The sequence below is a fragment of the Pygoscelis adeliae genome, unplaced genomic scaffold (assembly GCF_000699105.1).
Source record: "Pygoscelis adeliae isolate BGI_AS28 unplaced genomic scaffold, ASM69910v1 Scaffold26, whole genome shotgun sequence".
Classification (NCBI taxonomy): Eukaryota; Metazoa; Chordata; class Aves; order Sphenisciformes; family Spheniscidae; genus Pygoscelis; species Pygoscelis adeliae.
The window spans coordinates 979,837-999,100 of NW_008825104.1; the positions used below are offsets into that span (position 1 = coordinate 979,837).

Below are 19,264 nucleotides of genomic sequence, written 5' to 3' on the forward strand. Positions count from 1 at the left end.
GGAAGCCCTTGAACAACAGATCAGATGAACATCTATTATAAATGACACAGGACTGGATGATTCCACCCTGAGTAGGAAGATGGATTAGATGACTTTTTTAGGGCTGCCATTTTTGACAGTAAAGCACTTAACACAAATATCAGAGCCAACTCAAGACACAAAACACACAAGCCGAAGCTAACTTCTATGTTGCCATAGCCAGAGTATTCCATCATTAAACATAATTAGCTTAAAATGACCTTGAGTAGATGTACACTATACTGCAAGCACTTCCATTGTAGGAAAGGGTAAATGTTCGACAGCCCAGGCAGGAGTGTGTTTCTAGGTCTTTCTTCTCCATTGACTACTTGAAAATGCCAAATATCAAACTTCTATAGTTTCATAAACTTGCTTAGATTTACAGCTGATGTATAATTCAAACCTTCGCTCCCCTAAGCTTCACACTCTGCAGCAGAATCTGGATTAGCTCTTAGCATAGTATTCACAATGCACTCTCACAAACACCACATTTGTAACTGAAGTAGGTAAGATTTCTACCTATCTTTAGCAAATTACACACAAAAACTACACTGTATACTCATGTTGGCATTAAGTCTGTAATTATTCTACGACAAAACTTACTCTGGCAAACCCCATAGACTAGTTTTGCACATACTATAGTTTATCTATATGTTTTGGAAATCATAACATTATCAAATTTCCTGGTTTTGAAAAGACCTTCCAACAATCAATTCTCACCTCCTTACCACCCCAGTTACTACCATTCTGAAAAGGCACATGCATTAGAATTCATTAGATGTGTATTTTGCAGAAGAATGGCAAGAATCCTAAGTACAACAAAATCACAGATTTGGTGTGAGTTAAGTTTAAAATCTTTATTTTCAGGTCTTAAATTCTTATATCATTTAGCAAGGGTTTTGATCTCAGTGGAGATGCTCAGGACTTGGAAATGAAACAGCACGAGAGAAAGAAGACTTATGTGAAAGTTTCCAAATTCTTAAAAGGGTTAAATTCAGGTATTTAAAAAAATAAAATTAAGCTTCTGCAGCATAGAAAGCTGTAATATACACTGATCACCAGTCTTCTCCACCATAAAAGAATTCTTCATGTATCTTAAATTAAGACGACACACACGAAAGTGTCTAAAGACGTTCATGTCAAGATCCAAGACAATAGAATAGTTGCAATAGAAAGCTATCATAGTCCTCATTCAGTATTTAGTAACACTGATTTAAGTTTCAGCAATGCAGCTTAAAATTTACTTACGCCTTCAACACAGTAGCAAAAGCTGGATAATAAGGATATTTAGGCCTTAACTACTACATTGTGCCCTCCCTGGTGCAACTGTGCAGTCTTCAAAAAGAAAAAAAAAAAAAAACCACAAATGAATACATTTCAACTGTAAAAAAAAAAAACAAGTAAAAGGGACAACCTACCCGCAGCCATTGTTTCTCTGTGAGAGCATCACTATAGTCCACATCCCTGCGTTGACGGGATCCTCTTCCAAATATTTTCTCTTCTTCTTCTTCACATGTAAGCCTTTCAACTTCAGCATCATCCTTAATAATCCAGGATGGTAATTCATCCTCTTCCATCAAGCGGGGCTTACGCTTGGGGTTTCTGGCATCCTCCCTGCGACGGTCCATGTCCATACGCTGCAATGGCAGTTGGGAAAGGATAAAACAGTTTTAAGAGCAAGTATTAAGTGAACCGTGGAAATTCCTGGCTATCTAATGATACTTCAAACTTTAAACCAAGTCCTTCCACAATAGTTCTAAATATTTCTAAAATGCAACTATAAAAAGAAGAAGCTACACTTGATGGTTGATTTTCAGTCAAGTTCAGTAATCCATAATTAGCTTTTACTGAAGTAACTGAGACAACACAGCAGCTAAGTGATACAAAGCAGGTCACAAGAACACAGTTGTGTTGTGTTAATTAAACAACTCTCTTCCTTTTTTGCACAGGTTTTATGGTTTCTTTGTATTCATAAATGTGATCTGCAAATACTCATCATTCCTTGACAACATCCCCATAAGGTGTTATTTTTATGCAATTAAAAAGAGTAACTGAAAACATACTAGTTTTGTGAGCCTGAATATCAGAAGAAGAAAATTTAAAAGCTGGTATTAGAAAAAAGGAAACAAGAGAGAGACTTAAGAAATTCAGAGGAGAGCTTGCCTACACAGTGCCAGAAAGCCAACATGCTTAAACTACTGCATTTTTCCTGATCTTACTGCTGTACTAGGCACATACAAAAAATATCAGATAAGATTAGGTGAAGTGTTAAGAATATTAGAAAGCACTGTTAAGGCTTTAAGCCGAAATCGAAACAATCACAGAAATTAATTTCAAGTGTGGTGAACAATTACCTCAGAAAACAGATATGGATACTCAGGATACACTCCCATGACCTACTGTAGACTCATCAGTGAGGTGCTTTATAATCATCCTGGGGAAGCATCCACCTCTGCCTATTGACTATACGTTGACCTAGGCTCCTATGGTCCTGTGAATCCCATTTGCATTTTTTTAAAAGCCCAAATCAGATAATATGAATAGCCTTTTCAAATAGGCCTTTTGAAGAGTCATACTGTACTTAAACACTCAGTAATCAGTCGCTAAGCAGAGAAAACAAACAGGTGGCCACTGGGCATTTAATTTTCATATTTGAAAAACTAACATAAACAGACCGGCACCAGAATTGGCTGTAGCATCAGAACAGGCTACTGCTTTGGCCAGTAAATATTTGTAAAAAGCATTCCCAGTTATGCACAAACCCCTCCCTTGTGTGCATGGTGCTGCACTTATACAGGATGCCAACTAGACATATTATCCTTTTACACCCCTAGACAAGACACAGAGATGCATAAATTCAGAGGTATTATCTATCAATAGGGGCAGCTCAAATCTAGCCAAATTTACTAACTGAGGCTTAATGATGGCACTGTAGAACATGATGAATCTTCTCTCATCCTGGCATTTCTCAAATACAAGCATTCCCAAACTACTACCTCAGGCACAGTGGTCTTCATCATCTTGTCTGGTGCCCTATCTGATTTCTAAACTCAGTGAAAAGCAGAATGTAAGATGCATGTCTTCAGTCTGCAGGTCCAACTACATTCAAGAAGCAACTATAAATACATCGGGGTTTTCCCCATCCTTCATTACCTCAGACAATGATGAATGGGTTGTATAGCCTTTAGTTTTTTATAGCAGACTTCCATATTTCACCTTTTAAAGAACATCCCATTCAATCTGAATTAATTTCAAAAAATGTCTCATTCAAGCCAGACATGTGGCTTGGTTTATTGCTAACTTGGCAACTAGCAAGCTGCACTGAGAGAAGGCCCAAAGGGATAGATGGGATAGATTTCTCTATTATTTAGCAGAGAACTTCAGTAAGTCAGGGACATCGTATTATAATGACATTAAGTATATGAAGTGAATGCTGAAACTTCCTTTTTTTTCCTAATGACCATGTTTCTATTTCTAAAACAAAGACTGAACACTAAGGTAGTGTATTTTAATAGCTGTTTTCTATCTTAAGTATTTTTAAACCCCTGGCTTTCAAAGCACGTTAGCTTTGCATCTTCAAATTTCTATTACCTACTACCAACTCTTTACTCTCTTCTAAGAACTTTTGTATAAATTAATATGAAAAACATAAATTCAGTCCACACAGTGCTAAAACTGTCTTCACTCTAGACCCCTCAACTGTTTTACCAAATGGCTGTTAATAGCCTTCAAACTTAATCCAAAAAGATGAAGTTGTACAAATTTCCTGCAAACAGACATAAATTCATCAGCTACTTTCAATCCATGGATTAGTTCTTTCCTTCTGGGTCTGAAGGAGAAGTACTGACAAGCTTTGTCCAGCAGCAAATCTGCTTTCACAGAACTCAGGGTACTTTCATCCAGTAATTTGGCTGAAATTATTCCTTTTTGAGTTTTGGATCAAATGGCCACCTCTTGGTTTCTATCATGTAAATCTCCTTACACCCGAAACACTGAAGGGAAGTTTAAAAAGACAGGTGTCTGTAAGCACTAATTTTCTGTCCAGCCTAGCTTTAGGGACTTCAGTTCTTCTGAGATAACATTAAATGAAACTTAGCACAAAAGGACTAAACTGGCAAGTCAGCAATGACAAAAGGCATGGCCACATGGGGGACTATGGACTTTGCCAACTGTGCACCTGAACAACTACCACTTATGTAAAAAGGGCCCCTGCACACTTGCCAAACAGTGAAGTTTTACAGATGAATCCTTGAACAGAAGATGGTGAGGGATTAAAAACCTGTGGTCCTATCAATGGTTGTTTCTGTGGACACCACCTGATACACTTTCATGCATGCACATACGAGTGTCTGTCTTGTTCCACCTTGCAGAACAAAGCAGCCTCTGCAGAATTAGAGGGGATGGTGCTTTACACCTTCAGTACTTAAGTATTCTTCTGTTGCTGTGTCAGTGACTCTCAAAGGTCCTCCAGCAGTCCTCACATTGTACACACACTGAAAGGCAAGAGCCATGCCTACACTGCCATTTTAGTAATTATTCCGTCAGGGTTGTAGTGGCACTAAGAAAAAGGGAAGTACTAATAAAAATGAGTTGCTCACATTCGAACCACTGTCACTAGCTCTACTTCGGTAACTGTTCAACTGTTGAAGCAGCAGAGATGCAGCTAACTGGGCCCTTGACAAAACCATCAGCAAACACCAGTTAACTCACAAAGAAAACAGCACTGTCAGTCTACTAATTTACTATCTTGTTAAGTTATTGTAGTTATCCTTGCCAATATCTCACCCCTAAAGTTGGAAGAAATGTTGAAAAAGAAAAGTACGTTGTAGAATTAGCAAGCCAAACTGTGACTATCAGTTTTGCACTGTAAATTTCTCAGGTCGTGCCAGACTCTTCCTCCAGATTGGCACTGTTCCACTACACTGTCTGCAAGGATCTCTGAAGTCTCTCTGTCATGTGAGGAACTGTATTTAAGCAGACCACACTTCTTTCCTCAGATAAACAACGGAAGTAAATACAGCCTATTCCTCCAACAAAGTTTTCTAAAATTTGAATGACAAAAGGTTAAGGCCTTTGTTAAAAACACTAGAGAAGATATTCTACTTATATCATCCTTACCATAAAGAGATCAAATTCCTCCTCACGTCGAGCAATCATCTGATTCAGAGTCTCATCATCAGGAACTTCATCTTCCTCCTGGTTACACAGATGGATAAAAGTATTAGAAAGAAGCTACATGCAACTTGAAGCAACAGCCTCCATCAGGTCAGTGTTGCACTGACCCTCCTTCTGTCACGACACGTGTGAAACGCTCAAAATGAAACTAAAACTTTTGAAGTGTTCAGCGATTCAGAAGTAACGCAAGATAGACATAATCAGAGAGAAGACTGGGACTTACGACGACCTTCATAAATTGAGAAGGAGGAAATGAGCAAATACGCAACCAGGAAATTTTGGGTTGTGGTTTTCCTGGGTCAGAAGCACAGTTAGTGCTTCAGTTAAAATATATGCATTTCCGTTCTACTGTTCTACAGCACTCCCTCAGAAATACCATTCTGCATTATGAGGTCTTTGCTGTCAAAGCAAGGAGAATGAAAAAGTCCTGGTTAAATGAAACATGTCATGATATTGGAAAAAAACCCTGCTGAATCCCTCTTTCTCTTGACCATTATCTGCTTACAAATTGAGATGTGAACCTCTGACTTCAGACAAAATGGATCATTTCATAAAAACAGAAACAGTCCTTAGAAAAACAACGTAGAACTGTAGAATTCAACTAAAAATGTAAAGCTGAACAGCTATGATACCCATTTTAACAAAGTCAGAGTCCATAACGTTCAGTTTCCCTTCCTGAATTATTCTGAAAGTACATGGCATTTCAAATCTGACAAACAGGTCAATCGAAACAATAAAACTACAGACTGGTTCCTACATAGGGCTTACTGAATCTATGTTACAGTATGCTGCAGACCTAGAATTTTTCATGAAAACTCGTGTTTTGTACTCAGTGAAATGGGAGTATAGAATGCTGCATATAGCACCCAAAAAACTAACATTCTGTAGCTTTCTTTTTTTCCCAGAGATAAACAGAAAAGGCCTTTATTTATATCCACACATCTTATTTTCCCTCCACTGGCAAGATTTCTACACCTCAGAAAAAAAATACATTTCTTAATGCAATTCCCAATGAACACCTCTGTACCTTAATATACATGTAATTTAAATTTTAATATGAAAAAAGCAACTGGGAAAACAACAGAGAGCTAGTTCTTCTCACTTCTAGTCAGTGCTCCTTCAGTGTTCAAGAAAAGGAAGTTACAGTTACACACGCAGAGAAAATACTCAAAAGAGTACAGATCCCTTCTTTTATGATCAGTGAAGAATGTGATCCTCATGGAAGTTTCACATGCTTCCTATCATCTCAAACAGTGCAACTTGTGACCTGAAAAAAATAAGGGATCCCACAGCAGAAGCTGTAACAACAGTGTCCGCATCATCTGTGGTTAGTCTGAATAATCCTGTTGCCAGCCAGGTAGGCTTGGCAGAAGAAAAAATTATAAACACCAATGCCAACAAAAAATGCCTCCATGAACAAGTTACTTCTAATCACCTGTCAAACATTCCTATTATTTTAATGTATCTTTGTAAATACACAGAAATTACCTCTTTATCTAGTACTGCTAAAAGAAGAAACAGAGCAAAAAGGAGAGGAAAGGGGAAAGAAAAATAAGGGGAGTTTTGATGCTGAATTAACAAAAACTACTAAGAAAGTACGAATAGAGTATGGTGCTCTACGTGCAAGTGTGAAAAGCTTTGATACACAAGTTTAAAGCATGCTTAGCATGGGAATATTTAACTAGGTGGTCACTAAACAATCTATTAGATGTGTCAGTCTGTATTTGCAAGTCAAAGTTGTTTTGACATTCATAACTTTTAACTGAGAGGTTTACCTTTTCTTGTCAATCTCTCATTTGATACTCGAATTTTGTTTCCAGTGTTGTTGCAATGAGGAAGCAATGGCTGACCAGTGCAGAATGGTGCAAATTCAATCCCTCTTACTCCCTCAGCAGTTTCAGTGTTTGGGCAAAGTTTTGCATAGTCTCTGTTCACAAAGAAATTCTACTTGAAAGCTTCAGCTTCAGACCAACTGTTAGGAGTCAGACTGCAATATCAATGCTTGCTTTGAAGACTGACGCTGGGTTATGGCAAGCAAACCTTGGTTGAAACTGTGCTTGCTTCAGGACAGCAGACCAAGTGTATTTGAACAACACACAAGAAGCAGATGGCTCTGAAGTCATCTATGAAATAAGGCATGTCAACCAGGCCTGAACTACAGTCCTGACTTTTGAAACATTTTCAGATAAATATTTTCTAGGCCTTTGAAAACACAACAAAGTTACATATATTTTAAAAACAAAACCACAGGCTTACTGAAAATTTCTATCGGTTTGAAGTTCATATAGATGGTGTTGGCTGCTTGAGAACTACAGTTTTACTTAATCAAAAATGGTACATATACATCATCCCATTTCTGCATTCACATCCTAAATAAAAGACAATTACTGTACTGATAAAACTGTCACTCTTCTTTCATTTCTTAGGAAAAATACTAAAACAACAATATGAAATTCTATCTTAATGATGTACTAGCTTTTTCTAAATGCACAAGACAAAGAGTTTACACAGAAGGTTTAATTACTGAAGAAGTAAACTCCTTGGTCTTTGAAACTTTACACCGCATAATGAAGGATGCCTGTGAAACACAGACTATAGAATCATCTTTTCTTTCAGTGTCCACCAGATTCAGATGTACAAGGCATACTCATGAGGCAAAATTAGGCTTGAAATCTCTGCGTCTTTAACCAGTACAGGATATTTTCAAGGTGGGAAAATGTCATTGCAGAATGGGATTTTTTTGTGTGTGTCTTCAGTATAATTGATACATTTATACACTCTCTCCCAAATGCGGCTTTCATCCAAACGCTGAATTTTGTTCACTTTAGGAGAAGAGTCTGCAGTGACAGGCAAAAGAAGGGGCTCACCATTCCACAATCACAATTCCAGAGAAAACACAATGAAAAGACAGGGACATACAGTCAGTGATTCTATAACCTCACTTCCCACTATCATAAGGAAAGACTTGACAGCTGTTTTTAAACAGCTAATTGTTTCTTGAATAGGAAGTGGTAACCCGAAGTCCAGGTTGGATACAGCACCAGAAAGAAACAGTTATTTTGCTGACTTGCCCTAAGCCCAAAGTACATCAAAGCAGATCTTAACCCAGGATCCAAAAGAAACACAGTAAGCAGGGTCTTTCATGATTGAACCTAGGTCGTGCTAGTTGCTCAGCATGTCTGAAAATCAGATTATCTAGTTTATCATATAAACTGGACTTAGGAACTCTTTTATAATCTCTTTTGGAAAAAATCTTTGTTTGAATACAATTTTTTGCCAAAATTATGAAAGGGCAGAATGGATTTAAGTTGCAATGCCTAATTCTACACTAAGATTTAATCATAATTATTACATCATAACCATTACATTATAACCTATTACTGCAACTAAAAAAAAGAGAGAAAAATGAAGTTGTTTCTTTGACTGGATGGTAAGAATATGATGAAATTTCTAATTTCAAAGGAGATGACAATCTTTGTAACTGATTAAAAAAATGACTCAGTACTTCCTGAAACATCCTCTTACTGATTATTTCTAACTACCTTACCTCATTTTCTTCTTCATGCTCCAATATAGCCTGTAGGAAGGCCCTCCTTTCGTGGCTTGAAGATTTCTGATCAAACATTCCAGCCTGAATAACTTTTTGATCTACGTTCAGCTTATACTTTGCAGCAGCAAGTATCTTCTCTTCCACACTGTTTACAGTGCACAGTCGCAGGACTCGAACTTCATTCTGCTGACCAATTCGGTGAGCTCTATCTTGGGCCTGCAAGTCCTATTAGGCAAAGAACACAGAGAGTGATTTATATTGTAAGTGTGCTACAGAAATCGTTCTCTGGTTAAAGGACATTATAATGCTGAATTCTTTTTGGTATAAAAAGGAAGTACTCAAATGACAGTCCACCACAATTCATGTGGTTCATTCCTCATTGTTTTCTCTCCCAAAACTTCATCAGACCCAGGTAGGGGTAAAACTGAAAGGAAAAAACATGGACATGCTCTGTACAGTGTATGTGCAGTAAGGCAAAAACTTCTTGAAAGCATGTGCAGTGACTAAGAAGGGCTGATGTATTTATTTTTTCCCTTCTGTTCAAAGGTCATGACCTTCCAAGTCAGAATGAATCCTGCAGTAAAATATCTCTTGACTGCAGGAAAAGAAAGCAACAAAATTACTAGGAAAAACCCATACATAAACTTATCTACTAAAGGCTGTTGCTAATTCTTAAATAAGTTAGCTTAAAATTATTTGATCTGTTGAATTGACTTTTAACTTGGAATATTTGTATTAAAACAGCTTAAATATGATCTTGCTGATTGAAAGTTCATATATACAAGACTGTGAATCAATGTAACTATTTTTTGGTCAGGTGATTGCACTTAGTAATGATGGAAGTAAAGAATTTATTTTATTAATTCAAAATCTTATCTATTTTCTTTGGGGAAAAGAGAAATCCATTAACTCCTATAAATGATGTGTTTCAACTTCAGCATAGTCATATAATGAAGGGTACCTAACCTCAAAATTCTATCACAGTTTTGTGCTACTTCACAACACAGAAATTTCTTAATGTAGAGAAAAAAAAGAAAATGCAATGAGTTTGCCTATTTCAGTCCAGCACCTTGTTTGCTACCATTGTTAGCTCTTCCCTCCCACAATTCCCCTCCCAAGCACTACATATGATGCAGCTGCTGCAACCTAAAGGTGTATTTGAAGTTTGCAGTAACAGTGAAGATGAAGCTACAATATGAATTTGTTTATATAATCATTCTCAGAAGCACAGGAAAATGGTGAAGCAAGGAAACAGAAGTTTTTATTTCTGGAAATAACGCTGTTTAAGTTCCACCTGCCTCCTGCCCGCCCCCCCAGCTGTCCTCTTTTAGCACACTGCTCATTAAAATGAACAAATCACTCCCATCTGCAGGAGAACAGAAACTGCATGCATTGAAAAGGAGCCTGAGGGAACACCTTATTGCTCTCTACAGCTACCTGAAAGAAGGTTGTTCTGAGGTGGGTGTTGGTCTCTTCTCCCAGGTAATAAGCAATAGGACAGCGAAGATGTGGTGCTTAGGGACATGGGTTAGTGGTGGACTTGACAGTGTTAGGTTTGTGGCTGGACTTGATGATCTTAAATGTTTTTTCCAACCTAAATGGTCCTATAATTCTATGATTTTGTAATTTAGCAATCTGCCCACTGAATACTCCAGAAAATATTCTGTAATTTTTACTATACTGCAAGGATTTATTGCTATTCAACTGCTGAAATATACAGTACTCTGCATTAAACTTGTCTGTGACACATGACCTAAAGACAAACAAAAATACAAAGAATGAAGTGCTTTCTGAGCTGCTTTTAAAACCTCTAAATATAATTGCTCCGAATTTCTTAAGTCTTGCTTTAAATTGGTCACCATGGCATCTATAGGAGTGCTGCCTTGAAAGTTCTATGCAAAACTTTTTTTAGTCTCACTTCCCTTACTTTTACTTGTGGCCATTGACTATGATGTGATTTGCACATATTTGCACAATAGCTGAAAACACACGCATAGATATCTATGGAAGTACATAGCTAACTTACATTCTTAGAAAAAAAAAAAAGGGCACTAAGTGACAAAGACAGACTTCAGTTAACTCTTCTGGCCTTTTTAAATAAGCCAAAGTGGTTTCATACCCTCTTTTCCTGGTGATCCGTACTCATTACTACCCAACCACACCAACAGTGTAAGTTCAGTGTCTCAGGGCAAGACTGCTGCACTCATACAACCACTAATTTCCTGAGACAGGCAGTGTTCTGCACAGGCTTTACTAAAATATTGCAACCTACCTACCGAAGACCAAAATGGGGAGTTACTTATTAATGTCCTAAGGGTTAAAGAATGAGTACAGTTATACAAATGAAGCAGGTCTATAAGGCCCCTAGCTCTCAGGATTCCCTGAGACTCAGATAAAATATACACACAGACACAGAATTATTTCACTGATTCAAACCAAAACATTTCCTGATTGTAGCAGTTTGCCTCGCTAATTTCTCTCGAAGCAGCATTTTATGACTTACCTGGATCTACTCCTTTCACCCCAGGCTATACCCCCAATTTAAAGAAGCGACCCAAAAAAGCATCATGAATTCTTTGCACATTTCCTGAAGATAAGTAAATAAAAATAACCTGGTGAGGATTCCAGTCACTATCAAAGATTATAACAGTGTCAGCAGCCTGGAGATTTAAGCCTAGCCCTCCAGCCCTTGTACTCAGCAAGAAGATAAAGTATTGTGACCCAGGTTCATTGAACTTCTTCAACAGAGCTGCTCGATCCTCTGATTTTGTTGTGCCTGAAAAGGAATAAAAAAAATACCCTATAACAAAGACGTGAACTGAAATAATATAAATACAATGTCAGTTGCTAAAGGTATATTTGGAAAGGAAATTTTAGCTTACCTGCTCTTTGCCATCTTTGCCACATTTTCCACAATACAGAATAAACACTGGCCACGAATGTTTTGGTCAACTGCCTATCACATCTAAGAGACAGATTTCTAAATACCCCTTTTAAGTATTTCTTTTGACATTTCAAACGTGGACTTTAAAATGTTGGCTAACACTGTTATGCCTTTTTATGACTCACATAAATTTCAGCTGAAGTTACTATACACAAATGAAAAAGAGTTCCAGTTTTGATTAATTCCTTCTGGCCACAACAGCATCTAAATATTTTTAAAAGTTACTTAGAGATTTATCAAAATGTCAGTGTTGGTCTTCAGAGTCATAATTAATACAAAAGGATTGAAAATTCTTAAAATGTCCTATCTTGAGGGTGATGGTGTACAATGGCTGAGGGAGAGCAGGCAAAGAATTCAATCATGGTGAAAACGTAGACAAAGTTCTAAGTAAAAACCAAGCCCTGTGCACTCTGGCGACTGGATGAATATCATGTACTTCAACAACAGTCTATATGGATCACCTTAGCCTGGTCCACTGTTTGCCTTACCTTTTTTACACTTCTGTCTGTAACTGAAAGCCAAAGAATGTTTGCTATTTTTATTCCGGTATCAATATATGCACAAAAGATTAAGTTTTTCTGTTACTGTGGTGGGTTCACCGCAGCTGGCTGTCAGATGTCCACCCTCCACACACCCCGCACCCCCCACCCCCCTTCCTCAACAGTACAGGGGGAGAAAATAAGATGGAAAAGCTCCTGGGCTGAAATAAAGGCAGTTTAATAAAAGCAAAAGCTATGCATGCAAGTAAAGCAAAAAGAGGAATTTATTTACTACTTCCCATCAGCAGGCAGATGTCCAGCCTCTTCCTAGAAAGCAGGCCCTCAGCACCCGTAATGATTGCTTGGGAAGACAAATGCTGTAATGAGGAATGTCCCTGCATCCTCTTCCCTTCCCTCAGCTTTTATTGCTAAGCACGTCCCTGTGGTCAGTTTGAGTCAGCTGTCCCGGCTGGGTACCAGCTCACCCTCAGCCTACTGGCCTTGAGGGTGGAGGGGTGGTTTGAAGAGAAAGCCTTGACACTGTGCAAGCACTGCTCAGCAATAGCCAAAACACTGGAGTGTTATCATTGGTGTGTTATCAACCCTACCCAGCCACAAATGCAAACCACAGCACTGTATGGACTGCTAGGAGGAAAGTTAACTTCATCCCAGTCAGACTCAGTACACGCAGCCAAACTGCTGGCCCACAGAAACCCATTCCCTTAAGAAGCACATGACTTAGGTAGAAAACACTCTATGTGAGAAGACAGCTGGATAGAATCTATGTATGTATTACATTCCAGCATGGAAGGTATCTGTCATCACAAAACTGGAAAAGAAGAAAACAGGGTTCATTCACTAATTCAATGAATTACCTGCAAAACCTTAAAGAAAACAAGGAGCTCTATTTACCATACTGCTTATTGCCATAGACAGTCTAGCATGAAAAAGAATTCATTTTAAAATACATGGTGTAAGGTAATTTAAAACATTTTAAATGTAATATAATTCATCTTTCTTGAATGGAAGCATTAAGACACCTGCAGGCCAGAGGTGCAAGGAGGGTTTTGTTAGCATGGTATTATGTTCTTCAGCAAGTTTTGACAAAGACAAAAGCACAGAGAGACAGCTCATTTGTGTCTCAGTTTCATTACTCCATTTTACATTTGAGGATAATAGCATTTCAAGTTTATGTTCATTAATATTTGTAAAGGATGCGAATACTTCTCAGCATTACTTTTTCTTCCAAATAAAGCATAAAGCAAAGAGTCCACTTAAAATGCTGTAAAAAGAATATTCAAAAGGACCTTAAACTCTCACTTTATTCATGCTGTTATTTATATTTTTCTTAAATTATTGCTTTTCTATTAAACAGGTATTCTGATAAATGCTGCTGGCCCTATGTAATACTATAATGTGTGAAATAAATACATGAAGTAAAAATAGTATTTAAGAAGGTCAGTATGAGGCAGAGATCATCAACATGGAAGAAGGCCAAAATGGAAACCTCTTTCAAACAGGTTTACGCCTCAGATGGGATGTGCTATTTCTAGTTATTTTCCTTTCAATATTACTCCACTATGTTTTTAAACCACCTTTTCATTCAAAGGTAATAAAACATATCTACACATAAAGTAATTAAGGCTACTGACTTTCCTGTGAAATTCAGGAAGAAAACTACAGGTGCTACTTCACCTGTCACTGAAATTCAGCTGTCCTGTGGAGAACAGCAGTCAAACTTTAAACAGGTACAAATTAATTAATTCCACTGGAATCTAGGCAAAACACTGGCATTATCATCTCTCATAATGAGAATACTTTCAGGCAACTTAAATAGCGACAACTGATTGGGACCTTGGATTTTAAATCTTGTTTGAAAAAGAGATCAGCCCCTAAACATCAAATCTCTACACAATCTGCATTCCAGGAACAGACCTGAGTGTACATCCAAACAATCCCTCGACTAAATGGTTTGCAGGTTAAACAGATGGAAGAAAACAGTCAAAGAGCCAGGGAGACAGAGAATTGCTTAAGATCAACTGCACTGAGAAAGGCAAAAGTACATCTTGCTCAGTATCTTGTCTATAAGAATGGAAAATTCTAGTAAGCTGCAGCTTAAGGGTCTACTGCTGTAATGTCATGATAAATACCCTTGCAGACTCTTCCTTCATGGATTTGTCAAATCATTTTTTGAACCTGTTTACGCTTTTGTATAGTGACATCACATCACTGGTGTGCTAAGAATACACTAGGAAGAGAACCCAAGTCTCCCATGCCCAAACTGATGAAGCATGCTACCTCCTAATTTATTATTTATCCTTTATTTTCATTGAGCTTACCATCGAGACGCAGGTAAAGGAAATTTCGAAAGGCAAAGTAGTCTTCCATAATGGTCATGAGTGATGTCATTTGACAGAAAAGAAGTACACGATGGTTAGTAGCTCGTAACTTTGGTAGAATACGATCGAGTAGCTCAAACTTCCCTGAGGCCCGATAAAGTTCAGCTCTGTTGAAGAGAAAAAGCACAGTAAATGCCACAATGAACCCACATTTAGAGAAGTTTTTAGGCGTTATCGTGTCTGAGTATCACAGAGAGATTAATTTACTTAAGACAACCAGGACTAATAGCCCTTTTCTCTCTTTAAAATTGTGTTGATTAAAATAAAAAAATAAACACCACACAGAATACCTTCCTTTGTGAAACTCAATTCTGTTTCATTACTTATCAAAACAAACATTACTTCTCAGCTAGATAACCATTTTATCGGTTAAGACATTCACCTGCTAGTTTTGCTTTCAACTGGAATTTACTGCAGCTCTAAGTTGTATTCATCAGGCACAGGTTAGAAACAATTCCCTTTCCACTCAACTACCATGCACACGAAAGTGAAATATTCCAAACTGAACTAATATACAGAGATAATGGGAGGAGTTTGACAGAGGATATACTCTTTAGTCATATAACCTTAGCAGTCCTGAACAATGTTCAGTGGCTTTGATTAGCTGCTCTTCTGTCTTCTATGCTATGAATTGCAAAACAGACTCTTAGCACTGAAATTCAAGTCATAACTGAGAAAGTGAATAAAAGTAAACAGCATGTCTAAATCAGCATCACAGTGATATGCTTTACAAAAACAAATTTCACATAACTTTTTTCTAACCTTGAGTCTGTACTCTCAAAGTACAATTTATCATTAGCAACAGTATACTTAATTCCACAAGATACATGGCCTTGTGATATGCATACATATGTAATCAGCAGAAGACTAAACTGTTTTGGAGACAAGTAGTCTGGTATACTAGTTAAGGAAAAAAAAAAAAAGAAATGTCATTAACACCTGAACAGGAAGGGGGTCAGGTGGAAGATACACACCTTTCCTTTAGAAAGCATCCATTTCTACACAGTTGCACAAAAAAGTGCCAAGAACAAAATTTAGATCTATTTCATTTCAAATAATGGAAGAAATGCTACTTTAATTTGGAATAAAGATGGTAAAGAGGGAAAAGCAGCAGGCAAAGTAACAAGAAAGAGAAGAAAATCCCAACTGTTATCTCTGAAGAGTCATTCCAATGAATTTCAGGTGGTATCTAAGCTATTTCATAATAAGGGGAAAGGAAGTTTACAATCTTCTCTGCCTGTCCTCCTGGAAGAGATGGAGGGTCATAAAAAGCTCATTTAACACTTCTGGTACTGTTATATTTTGCTTTAGATATGTGCCCTGTGCCTCCTCTGCCTTTCTATAAACTGCTCAGGTTTGTTAGCATGTACCTTCTAGAAAAATAATGTCATACGTTAGTTTCAATACAACATTATGAACAGGAGAAAAACTGAGAGTTACCCGTTGATGACACCATTTGAGTAGCCTAAATGTTCAGCGAAGGACTCCTGCATAGTTATAAGCAATAAACAGATTATTACAAACTACACAGTAACCCAAAATTATGCATCCTTATATCAATTAAATTAAATATATGCGTGTTGGGGTTTGAGTTCCATTACGTTCATACTCTTGGAATCCACCTTGCAGCAACAGTGCTCTGCTTAATGTTTTCCTGTAGTACTATTATTTGAAATTCATGGTTTGCAGAAGTAACTTCTGTCAGCATACATTTTACCAGATTACAAATACAGTAGAACCTAATTAATTTATACTAATTACTGGAAGATCCATTTCCAAATTACTCTAATTAATTCGCATACAAGAAAACAAAGAGTGAAAACTACAATGATAATACATCACAGTAGGTACTTAACTATTCATTCATAAATGTAGCTACATTCCAGATATTTATGACACTTTCTATCTTTCCAGATATATATTTATGTACTTTGGGTCCTAATGAGAGATGCTATATAGGTAGTACATTTTTGCTGAAAAAACAAGGTGGATAGAATAGGACAATTTTGGTTGATATTGTAAAAGATTCGGAGCCTGCTAATTATAAAGATCCTACACCTGGCATTTTGAACTAGTGTCTCTACATCATAAATTAGGTCTAAGTAGAGATTAAGTTGCTCTGGAACGTCTTAAATTAAAAAAAAACTTCATTTTTTTAAAGACAGTGTCTCCACAAAATAAATGCTTTAAAACTAGACTTCAGATTACCAATAAAAACCTGGCGGTTGGTCCATTTGTTTCTAAAAATAAGGGACTGTAATGATCGTGTTTTTCAAATGTGTACTTTTCAGCACAAATTATGTGGACAGAGATGTCCTCTCCCACACACATAAGCTTCAATAGCAGTTTTCTATTATGTTAGCCATCTGAATAAAAACAACTCTCAAAATCAAGCCTGTCGGTCTTACCTCAATGTGTTGAAACATGTACGGGTGATTGCATATCTTTCTCAATTGCATGATAGTGTTCATAAGAGTTTTTGCCCCACCTTTCCCCTATGGGTACAAAGAATGCAAATCAAATGATTAATCTAATTTCTTATCTTATTAATGAAGCTTTTGAAACATATTTTTAAATGCAGGCATAAAAATACTTCTACCCCAAACCTGAACACCGCATCACTAATAGAAAACAAAACAAAACAAAACAACAAAAAAACAGGGGCTACTGCACTGTTGTCTTGCTGTATAAATTCATCTAGCGTAAGGATGCTCTCTAACAAAAAAGGAAGACCTGGAAGTAATCCACGAAGAGCATTATGTATCTACCTGCAGTATTTGCAGTGGAAAGCAGAGCATCTACTGTCCTGCATACTGCTTATTTGTACTGTTTATTATGAAACCATACAAATTCCATCTGGTCTGAACCTTCTAACAGGAAACAATTCTAGCCGGATGCTTTTCAATTCTACAGTATCTCTTCCTATCTGTTAACTGAATATATGGGTTTCTCTTTCCAGGCCAAGTAAAACACAGGGCCACAGGCAGCTAAAAAGCTAGAGATAACCAAATCTCCTGAGTCATCTTAATACTTAACAAAGTATATTCTCAAAACCTACTCTACAGTGAATCTTTTTTAGAACCAAGAGAGACTTCAGGCAATAGTCAGTTGTGCTAGACTAAACTGCATGGTTAAAAACTAATTGCAACTGGTGGATACAAGTTTGAGAACATCATATCATATTAACATTGCGAAACACTTGTTGCTTTCAGATGCCACTTTGCTTCGTTGTAACGTTATGAAAATGTAATCAGACTGGCCGCAATATTCCAAGCTTACTGTATGACTAATTCAGATTTATTTTAACAATCTCAGCCAAAACAATTTAGCAATTTCCAATAGTAAAACTAGGAAAAAGTACACTATTTGATCATATTACATATTAGTAATATTCTACTCTTTCCAGGAAAGTACAGTGAAATCATAACTCCCATCTAGAGCAGAGATTTTACGTTTGAAGGGGGTACTCCACACAGCTAAAACTTGTTTTTGTTCTTTTCAAAATCCTTTCAAATTTGCTCCAAAATGCAGTTCATATTTGTTCTAAGAGTATTTCCTAGAGCTTTCCAGCGTAATTAATTCTCTCTAGTCTGAGCTGGTTCCAGGCCAGAGCTGAAAGACAGGATTTTTTCCTAACACAGTAGTAGTTTGATCACTGAAGCCAAGCGTTCTCAACAACCACCTCCCTCTGCTGGCAACAGGTAGCATGGATAACACAGCTTGATGAAGCAGATGAAGAAAAAAATTAATTAAGAAAGGGTGGCAAGAAAGGAAAAATTATTGACCCTTGGGGAGAGGGGAAGGAGAGGGAGGTGTTCAGAAGACAGCAAAGGCAATTTGAACTGGTTAAGCAAAAAGCTGGATGGAGAAGCAACTAGAGGAAAATCGACAGAAGATTCTGAGCTGGTGAAAGAAAGGAAAGAGACCAGAAAGGGAAGGAAGTAGAAGACTGTGATACAAAATTAAATTTGTAGGACAAAAGTAAAGACATCAAACTACAAAATTACATTAAAAATACAGCAGAGGAACAAAAATTAATGTTTACACAGTGCTCAAACTATGAAGATGAGTATCAATATCCAACAATAAGAACCAGCCTTGTTTGGAGTTTGAATAAGCACCAGCAAAGGAAACAATTTGACTGCACAAAATAAGGAGGGTAAAATAAGATATTGAATAAAAAAAGTCACCCATTGTACCAATGCAACCTGCAAAAGGATGGTGGAAACACAGTATGTGATTGCACTGCATCAGTAATATACATATAACAGGGTGCAAATACAAACTGTTACACACCAGCTGTTCCGCAGTGCCCATTCAAGGTATTTCACATTTATTGTAATGTGAAAAGTGCATACACAAATAAGCTGATTAATGGCAACTTGTTTCCTCTATATTAACTGGATCGAGTCACATGATGGCATAATCAACATTCACTAATACATAGTCTAAATCTGACTATATGACTTTGAATCCTATTGTTCTCTTGAAGAACTTTGTCATTAACCCATCTTGTAAGTATGAATGCAAGCATATAGCCCTAGCTGGCCGCAACAAGACTTACACTTAACTATGAGCTCTGAAAGACAAGATGAATAATGTCCTGTAGCCAGCACTGCCACAATCACAATTATTCAGGTACATTACTGGACTAAACTTGGGCAAGGGAAATGCTGGGTTTTTTCAAACATTGCCTGTT

At 37.2% G+C, this 19,264-nt stretch overlaps 1 protein-coding gene across 1 annotated transcript in view; it reads right to left on the reverse strand.

Moving 5' to 3' along the window:
* SMARCA2 (SWI/SNF related, matrix associated, actin dependent regulator of chromatin, subfamily a, member 2) overlaps positions 1 to 19,264 on the reverse strand; it is an 89,040-nt gene that overhangs the window by 36,445 nt on the left and 33,331 nt on the right. Inside the window, exons 18-24 of the mRNA XM_009327221.1 lie at positions 16,974 to 17,060; positions 16,006 to 16,052; positions 14,506 to 14,672; positions 11,356 to 11,519; positions 8,741 to 8,968; positions 5,137 to 5,214; positions 1,437 to 1,655 (exon numbers count right to left, since the gene is read on the reverse strand). Of these exons, the coding sequence (XP_009325496.1) occupies positions 1,437 to 1,655; positions 5,137 to 5,214; positions 8,741 to 8,968; positions 11,356 to 11,519; positions 14,506 to 14,672; positions 16,006 to 16,052; positions 16,974 to 17,060 (990 nt within the window). The remainder of the gene's footprint in view (positions 1 to 1,436; positions 1,656 to 5,136; positions 5,215 to 8,740; positions 8,969 to 11,355; positions 11,520 to 14,505; positions 14,673 to 16,005; positions 16,053 to 16,973; positions 17,061 to 19,264) is intronic.